At 29.0% G+C, this 10,114-nt stretch overlaps 1 protein-coding gene across 1 annotated transcript; it reads right to left on the minus strand.

The window, feature by feature from the left end:
• Nucleotides 1-1,979: 1,979 nt before the first annotated feature.
• Nucleotides 1,980-8,618, minus strand: LOC126844445 (uncharacterized). The gene is made up of 5 exons (XM_050582646.1): nt 8,489-8,618; nt 5,038-5,182; nt 3,987-4,196; nt 3,432-3,662; nt 1,980-2,933 (listed from the first exon to the last, which is right to left on the minus strand). Coding segments are annotated over exons 1-5 (1,032 nt in total). The 5' UTR covers nt 8,490-8,618; the 3' UTR covers nt 1,980-2,488.
• Between the last annotated feature and the right edge of the window lie 1,496 nt (nt 8,619-10,114).

Genomic DNA, 10,114 nt, shown 5'->3' on the forward strand with positions numbered 1-10,114 from the left:
TACCTAATAAGAACTATTACATTTATTAATTACGATTTTATTCTTTTTTAAATTGGTTGAAGATTGGAAATCTTGAGATAAATATAACTTTTCAAAAAACATCATTCGGTTCAATGCTTTTATACAATTTTATTTTTGGTTTTTTGAATTTTTTAAATAATTGTACTCAAATGCTCATTGCCCGTCCACGTTAAACATTTTAATTGAACAAAATTCATACCTAATCATATTCTAATCGTTTTTTTTTTTTTTGTAATATTATTAATTTTTAATCGACTAGTCAATACTTTAAGTAGATTATTCTCAACTTATGATGATGATATACATTGTTACAATAATCGTAAAAAGGTATTAAATCTGCAATCTCATTTTTCATTGTTCAATCTCCAAAAATATAATTACACCATTATAAGTATATTTATTGTCAATAAAAAAATTTGTATTTAATACATTTTGCCATCTATAGACTACAGTTTTGCATCGAGGCGTTTATTTAAAAGTAATTTTATCACTGTCGACTGAAATAATTCCACACTGCACTGTGCTGGCTTCTTTTACTTCTGTCATCGATAAATTTGTTTTTATTTCATACTCCCTTTGCCTAGATTTTGGTTGGTGTTATACAATATTTCACAATTCACATTTAACATTATGTAACGTTCTGGTACTGGCATATTATCTATTACACTATTAGTATAACAACATTATATAGATTTGATAGGTATTAAGCAATTCGTCTCGTGTCGTATTTATTTTTATAATTTGTGTAAATGCTTATCGCGTGTCTCGTGTAAAATATTACTGTATCGCATTTTACGGACATTAAGACTCTTATAAATAAAAATTACGTTAAGCAAACTAATTATTGTTTTTTCTTTGTTAGCATGGAAACTAATAGTCTCTAATTAATATGGAAATTAAAAAAAATAAAATAAATAAACCAAAATATTGAGGAAGTTTTTGTTCAATGATTTAGCTGCGATATTTTATATATATTTAATAGTTTTTTTCCCCTTAATATGTAAGCGCTGCGCCTTACTTATTGACAATATTGTACGTATGGTAATAATAAAAAAAAAAACTGTGTTTTTACAAACCGGTAAACAATTTAATTATATGTAAGTACCTACCTAATTACATTTAAGAGCGCCGTTACAAGGTTTCGTCGAGGTTGCGTCATACAACCATTTTAAGCCGGTCGATGTTTTTTTCTGGTCAGTCTTTAACAATATTTATTATTCGTATGTAGGTACAGAATATTTTCTAGATAGACAAGATGAAATCAGTCATCAGATTAGGTAAAATCTAACTCGCAAACCACAATCAATTACCCATGATAACACTACTTAAGAAATAATAAATTAATATAAGCTACAGATAAAAAACAATGCAATAGTCAATAGGTAGGGCAAAGCGTTCTAACTTAAATGAGTCGTACGTCGGATGACACAATTGTTAAGCTCTTGGATACTAGGAGTGTTAACGTACGACCATGAACCATTTGATTATCACTTACCATTGTCATTTAAAAACAAATCAATAACAATGTACTTAAACAATTATCAATGAAACCGGTCGCCCAGTTAAGTGGCATCACCATAGTACCAAGCAAAAAAAAAAAGTTTTAATTATATGCTACAAGTATAATATCCACTTTCATTTTTTATTTAGGTACTGTAAAATTGATTTTGCGTTTTTTGTTGTAATAACATTTTTATAGTTTCTTATAAACATTTTTAACCCTTAAAAAAATCCCTACAGCTACAGATTAAAGTACAACATTGAGTTTGAAGTCTTAATATTACTTAGTATAAAAGCAAAAATGTACTGAACTTTTTTTAAGTTTTGGACTTAAGTTGTCAATTAAAGAATTATAACAGTTTACACTGACGTACAACACACAACATTAAACACAAATTATTTATTTATGTAAAAACAATTATTAGATAAAATAATCGCAATTGACGATCGATAAAGTTAATATCTAAAAATGCAGTTCACGCATTGCACATATTTATACTATATATGACATGGGTAAGAACCGAGTACTTGGTACATAATATAATCTCATACGTATAATCTAAAAGCGTAATGTTATTATGTACAAATTAAAACATAAATGGTAACGTCAATCATTTCTGATTTGTATGAGAACGTAAAAAAACGTTTTTTTTCGTAAATAGTTACAACAAAATATATTTATAACAATATTAATAAAATATTGGTAAACATTACTATAAAATGTCACGTCGGGCAATCAAATACTTATGATTTTTTGTTTACGTTAATATATTGTGCTCTTACATTTATATAATATGTATAATGATTAAACAAGATTTTGAATAGTGTTTATATTAACTGATCGTTGACTACATAATTAAACTCTAGACACAATCAAGCGAACCATACTTTGAAAATGTTTACAACAATTTTTCTTGATACTAAAATACTGTCAAGTAGTATATACGTTTATCATATTATATGTCATTTAATTAAAATGATTTTTCGCTTCCGAGGTTAAATAGGGCACCTTGAAAAACACTTTAGTGCCGAATTTCAGGGCAGCAGCCAGGGGGAAATTGTCGTTGAGCCACACGGATATCCTGAGCTGGTAGTTCATGATCGGTCGGAACAACCAGGCCAACCACCATTTGGTGAGCAACACTCCGCTTATGAACATTTGTATGTTGAATATCCACCGACTGTGCGAGTTGGTCAGCCGTTGTTCCGGAAGCCCGTAAATCCGACTAATGAATTTCATGAACGCTTCCAAGTCGATCAGGAACGACAAGGGTTTCATGCCATCTAAAAGGGCACCGACCATGTGATTAAATTGGCTGGGGGGATTTTTCAAGCAAGGCACGTAAACATCGGTCATTACAGCGGCACAAAGACTGCGCACCTCTTCCAAACTACCTCGGCACAAGTTATACCTGAAATGTATAGCAGTCTAAAACAAGTTATCAAAACGATACAAAATAGTTTGAAAATAGAAAAATATTATTATCATTCAGAGCGATAAAATTATTCTTAAAACCCAATTTTCGATGAGAACCTGTAGACGGAAAATATGATAAAATATTAAATAAAATCATTGTAATAAAAACAGTATTGTGTATTGTAAACGTTTTATTATAATTTGGTTAAATACGTCATAAGTAAATTCTGGATACCTTTTCTTTTATTTTCAAACCTTATGTCTGAAAACTAAGCTAAAAAAAATACGAACTAGTAATAAAGTTTCCCTTTTACAATCTACTCCCACCATAGAAAACTTAGGGATTTCGAGGAGGGCTATAAATACGTAGTTATAATAAACAATTAAAAAGCTATTGAAATGGAAGGATATAGTAACTCGATTAGAGGTTTAAATGAGTAAAGTTTTTAAAACGTATTTAAAATTTGTGCTTTGTAAGTAAACTGTCACTTACTCTTCATGGATTCCCAGTAGATGACCCAAAGTCCTCCACATATGTACGATGCCCATTTCGTCTTCGTCGGTACACACAATAGCCAATTCTTTTTTCTTCAGCAATATCAGTCCCATGAAACCGAATTGCGTTAGAGCCATGTCCTTTTGGGTTATCCGAAGCCCGAATTTCGAGGACGACTTGGCGGCGGCACAGTGTAACCCGCTAACGATGGACAACGCCTTTTGAGACCTAATGTAAATACAATATTAAATAGCACTAAGTTGTACAGTTACTAAAGCTAATTCTCAACACTTTGTGAACGCACCTAGGAAACGCTTAAAGAATCATACTTAGAAAAAATGTTAACTACGGTCATTACTAAACGTTACTCATTGTCAGTATATTATTAAGTATACCGTATACATCAATTATATCGTATCCGTAAAGTTAGTATCTAATTTAGTAACCTTTATAAGAAGATTGTCGATTCGCATTTATCTAATAAAACCCTTTCAGTGAGAGTTATCAAAATTATTGATCTGGTTGTGCTTAAGCGAATATGATCGTACTTACTTGGATTCCATGTCTTTCAGGTCGTATTTGTACCAACCTAACACGTGCCTGATGGTGTCCGAGTACCTCCTGTAAGCCGTGTACGGTTCGGACGATTTATTAGTGTGTACCAGTACTTCCAGAATAGTGGGTATAGATAACACCGATACCAAGCCGATAAAACCCGCCAAGAACGTAGTGTAAAAATTCGCACTGATACATTTTTGTCCTCTGAAACAAACCACCCACAGCAGTTATAAACACGCTCATGTGTAAGCATAAAGGTGGTCTTTGATCATAGATATGTTGACTATAATTCAGATAAAAATATTGTTTAACTAAAAAAAAACTAAAAATGTGAAAAAATTGTTTAAAACTCATCATTTTCTTTGGAATAACTATTTATAGAATACCGAAATTCATTTTGCACTTGTCGGAGGCCCTAATGACTTCTGTTATAAACATTAAAAAATTAATAAAATATTAAAATCTAAGCAATAGATCCGAAGATTTATCATGATTGAAAGTGATAAAATCATTTTCAAAAAATGCAGGTCGATACATGATGAATACCAATTAAAAATGTCGACAGTTATTGTGTGCAATATTAAATATGAATGTAATTAAGTAATATTTGTCTCGTCTTAAAGATGACATCTTTGTCAAATGATTAAAACGTGATTCAAGACACACAAATATTAAAACACGTCATAGAACGACTAACTTTCTCAGTTTAGCATAGATATTAAAATATTTGCTTATCAATTTTAGAATATAGTTAACCATATAAATTTAGGCTAAGTACTTTAATAATCACTAGTACAATTTAAACAATCAATAGTAAGCCAACACCTAAAACAAAACAATTACCTATGTATTACAATATAACAAATTTGTTTACGGAATTTTTTAATGCGGCAGTTACTGGAATTATGACTACTAGTGGATTGGAAGAAGTCGTTTAAAAATAAAACTACAGAGATAATGATAACGAATAAGATATAGACTTGTTCAGATGTTTAGCAGCCGCAGTAACCGCAAATTGTATGCCACTGTATAGTGTATACTTTACCTGAGGAAAAGTTCTTCATCAAACCATTCTGGTAATTCGGTAATTCGGTTTTTGTCCACCTCCACGTTACATCCTTTTTCTAAAAGCAACAATAGCTGTTCTTTTACCACTTTCTTGTGTTTCTCACTTGTCGAGTTGTTGGACACTGAAAACCACAAGTATTGGAGCTTATAATATGTAGTATATATTATTGAACAAAAATAACAAATAAAGGTAAAAATCAAAAACCCTTAACTTAGCGCTGTATCTTTTTGAATACATCGTTGTAAACGTTTACTTAGATAACGATGTTAAATATTTTTCGTTGATTGTACACATTGTTTAATATATAAAAAATTATGATAGAAAAATAACAACCACTTTGTGATTAGTTTTCCTGCAATTTATCGTATAAGGTATCGTATGATTTTGTGTCATTGATATCGTTGATAAATACTCGATTTTAAGTCGATGAGAAAATAGACTTAACTCCACGATACCATTCAATTTTACGTTAATCGATTCAGATATGTCTTATTAATATAATAGTTCTAATATTTTAATTATATTGGTTCAATTTCGTTATTTTAATCGTATATTAAAAATATGTATCCAAAAAAATACATTGCAAAAAGACCATGTTTCTGTTTATATTTTAAGTGTATCCAAAAAGATTCATTGCTAAAAGACCTTGTTTCTGTTAAAATGCAACAAGGCAATTGCTGTGATCATTTTATGTAGTTTTAAATACAATTCACAATCATTTGATTTTCAAATATAGTAAAACTGAACAATAAGTCAACTACCTAACCAATTATAAAATTATAATTATTCTTGATAAATATGTTCTCGGATGTATTGCGACGACAAATATAGATTTAATATAAATAAAAACACAGAAATCAAATTATTAAAAAACCTATACGTGCTTATAAGTCATATTTATTTATTTCTTAAAACACACGCCCGATGGATTTGAGTACAGTTATATATTATAATACACATTTGACACATAAGACTTAATAATTACAATAATTATAAGTAATTAAATTAAGTAACCATAATATTAAACTATAAATAACAATAGGTGATAAAACCGTTAGCATATTGACAATTAATACAATACAGATAATTAAAACAGTACTGTAACGGTTCGCAACCTTGCCTGACAGGAATAAAAAATGTCCATGATATTATCTAGATGGTTGCAAGAGACCAAAGCTCTGATAATGGATAAAAAAAGTCATATAGTGACCTGTGTTTTGCTATAGCAAATGTTTGCCGGGTTCTGGAATTAAATGAAGGAACTGATACACCAATTAGGCCAAGAAGGAAACTATCGCTGATTGATCCATTTAAGATTAATGAATAAAAATCACATCTAAGTATGTACGACTCAAACAATTGATACGGATTCTATAAAATTGAACCATATTCCATAATTGGGTGAACTAGAGAAAAGTATAGAGTTTTTAATGACAAAATGTTACTAAAATCTTGTGTGTTTCTAATTATAAAACCGAGAAGCCGTGATGCTTTCTGTAACATGGCTTGAATATGTGTTGAAAAAAAGAGAGAACTTGTAAAAATAATACCAAGGACTTTGATAGAATCTACTCTAGGTAAACAATAGTTGTTATCAGTGCAGTAATGCAAACATAATTTTATTATTTTGGTATTTTTCATCAGTTTTTTTCATTTTTTGATTTGTGACTAGATTTTAAAGTATATTATGTAGCAGTAAGAAGTATGTATAGAGTATTTTTGAAGTTAAAGGTAATACGGAATATTTCGAACAAGTAAATTAAAAATTGTTTTTTTCATGGAATCAAGGACATTCAAATACATATAATTAAAAAGAAAATTTTGTACCTACATTATTCTTAAAAGGAAATTCCGCTTATTAAAACTGGATATGAAAATAATTATTATGTTCGAACACTTTTCTCTAAATTCAATATTGACTGAGTTCAGAGAATTCAATTTTTAGGACGGGAGGAAGGGTTAAGTGTATAAATACTTGTATTTGCATGTATTACCCAAACGCACTTCACCTTCCATCCTATATTTTTCCAAAAAATATTATGAATCAAAAAGAGTGTAGTTAGGTGTGTCAGAATAAAAAAAAATATATAATTTTGAACTTGAGTAAGCATAACAATTTAATAAAATTTATAAAATATTGAAATTGTTTTTCAATTTTTAGCTATTTTAAAATTTAGAAAAAAATAGTTTAAGGAGATTATGTGAAAAAACACTTAAATTACAATAATTCAGTAAAAATTACATTTTGATATCATAAATATTCATTAAGTACCGTGGTCGTGAACTTAAGGTGTTTTTACAATAAATTTACAAAATAATAGCATCGCCTAAGGCCAAACATTTTTTTTAAATTTTTTTCTTCACTTTTTCGATTTTATGGAACTATTTGCATAGGATATATAAGTTTGAGGCAATTAGAAAATCCACTCGCACACACATCAGGTGATTTGGCATGGAATGACCCTTTTATTTTTTTAGCAGGTCACCAAATGCTGATGCTGTGTATGCAATTTGTATGCTTACTTTTAACACTACGCTACCTATATAATAATGTTACCATCAACAATAATATTATCGGTAAATATTTTTAAAATATTAGGATTTATTGATAAGGACCGACACCGAAGACAGTAAGAAATAAAATACAATTTATAAACATTTTCTATAAGTCAAATATAGAAAATGTGTACAGTGTAATGTAATTTCAAACTAAACAAGTTTTTGTTATTATTGTCTATATCACTGTAATCAATGATGAATGGTGGAATATCCACTAATAAATGAAATAACGGCTCGATTCGTAAGGCAAGTACTATAAATTATCGTTTTGGCATTGATGTTAAAATAGATGTAGAACAAATTAAACTTTTACTAATTAATTTAAAAAAAATACTTTCTTAATTTCGCACTGTGTTGAAAAAAATCATACAGCAATAATTATTAGTACATACTTTTAAAGTGAAAATATACTTTTACTAGTCAAAACTTAAACAAGTGTAAACAAAATTGTTTATATTAAATGCATAAAACAGCATAGTTTTATAATAAAATTATAAGTTTTTTTTGCATTGCCTAACTCGGACAGTGAAATAAAACATTTATACTGTTTAGCCTACCTCAATATTGTATGTATAATATATTTACAACTCTCTATTTTTAGTAATGATTGTGATTTGTGAATTTCACATGGCAAATTAAACCGCCTAATAAGTATACTACAATAACTGTAGATAATTTTGAATTTTAACAGTAACAAATCATATCTAGGTAGTCCAGTATGCATATTTTTCACTGGTCACTTCAATTTGGTTATAAATTATTTTCTATTGTAAGAGAATTCCTTTTAGGTGGCCCCGAAAAATAAAATACACACAGTATAGTTCAATCTAATTGTAACTTACTTTACGTTAATAATAATAATGCTTACTTGTAGTCGAGTCGTTTTCCACAACCGGCTGCAAATCTACCGAGCACGCTACTGACGGAGCACAAACTAGCAAACTGACAATATCTGAATAGTGGCTAGTGCGCGGTGTGGCAAACGTGCAACGTCTGCCCCATCCGATGGCATTGACCGTGGTTGAACGCGTGCCATTCGACCACGTGTATGTGTCCATCAGTCAACTGACATATCCAAAAACAATATAACAAAACTTAAAACAAATACTTATACTTTATCGTCACCATTATATCGTGTGTATCGACGATGCTTACTCTAGTCTTAGACAGAGTTGTAGTTACGAGTATATGTGCAAGAACTGGTATAACAAAATCCACGTATAAAATTTATAATCATTACACATATAACTTCGAAAAGTATAAAATTATATTTATTATTAGCTAAGTAAATTTGTCACTATATGCTTAGGTAAAATTCATGAATCATGATATAAGTATGATAGTTATTATATTTATACTTATATTTAACTATACAAAATTGTGTGTTGGATGCAAAAATTTTTTAAAAATGATTAGTTGGATAAAACTTTTAATAAAGGTCTTTGGCACTTCACATAGTAGTTATTTATTGAGTGATGTTCGAATAATAATTTTGCAAGTCTCTCAATCGATTCTAATAATAAAAATAAAAAATGTTCTAGGTAGTCCGTCCTTACTATCTCAACTCCGACCTTTGCTGTTCAAGAAGTTTACGTCATTAAGAGTATATACGTTTTCTTTACTCTTGTGTATACATTTTACCATAGGAACAAGGACATTGTAAAAAAAAAAAAAGATAAGTTAATGTGTTATAACTCTTCTTTCAAATTAAACAAATAAAATTAGGGGTATTTCATGTCGTTTTACAGTTACATGGCAGTCTTTTTTTTTTTTTATTACTGAATATTAAGCCTCGGAACAAAGGCAATTGATGGACGAGTTTATACAATTATAAATTTAATCATTTTTTAAATGTTAATAATACTTATATAATACTTGAACATTGATAAGGATGTAGAAGGGTAATTATCAGACAATAGTATTATTATTCATGAATTATAAAAAAACAATAGGTAAGTAATATAGGTAAATAACCTTGAGAACTAGAAGTCAATAATCACTCAACAACAGTCATTAGACCAAAAACTGCGCAATTGAATAAAATGATATTATATAAACAAAAAACTGATAAAATCTTATAAAAATCATGTAATGTAAGATTTTATAAAGCTTTAGAAGTTTTAAAAGCTCGAATTATGGGCTAGGACATTTTGGCAAACCAACTCGGTAAGTTGTTTTAACTAATTTAATTACTAAGGGCAAAACAAATGTTTGTGTAGAAAAGGGGATTAAAGAAATTTAAAGCCGGCATACCTTATTATAAAATAACCATTTATTAAAACTTTTTCAATGTAAATATTTTGTATAGGATTAGTATGAATTTTTTAACTATTTTATGGGTAGAAAAAAAATATGAATTGAGTTTTAGAATACTAACTACTAATTAGGTATTCTAAAACCCTGGTTTGATGGTGAATTCATATAAATTCATACATCATTGGACAATCAAAACATATTTAATAGGATTTTAAATATATCTATGGCTGGATAACAT

This window comes from Adelges cooleyi, unplaced genomic scaffold (assembly GCF_023614345.1).
Source record: "Adelges cooleyi isolate 19-005CV unplaced genomic scaffold, UGA_ACOO_1.1 ACOO_flye_CR_arks_rails_tigmint_CR_PRNA_651, whole genome shotgun sequence".
In the NCBI taxonomy this organism is placed as follows: Eukaryota; Metazoa; Arthropoda; class Insecta; order Hemiptera; family Adelgidae; genus Adelges; species Adelges cooleyi.

What these genes read in the sequence shown, in the direction of transcription:
- LOC126844445 (XM_050582646.1), bottom strand. An exon ending in GATGAAGAACTTTTCCTCAG is followed by an intron (nt 4,197 to 5,037) that starts GTAAAGTATACA and finishes GGTTTGTTTCAG; the next exon opens with AGGACAAAAATGTATCAGTG. An exon ending in CTACTGGGAATCCATGAAGA is followed by an intron (nt 2,934 to 3,431) that starts GTAAGTGACAGT and finishes TATACATTTCAG; the next exon opens with GTATAACTTGTGCCGAGGTA.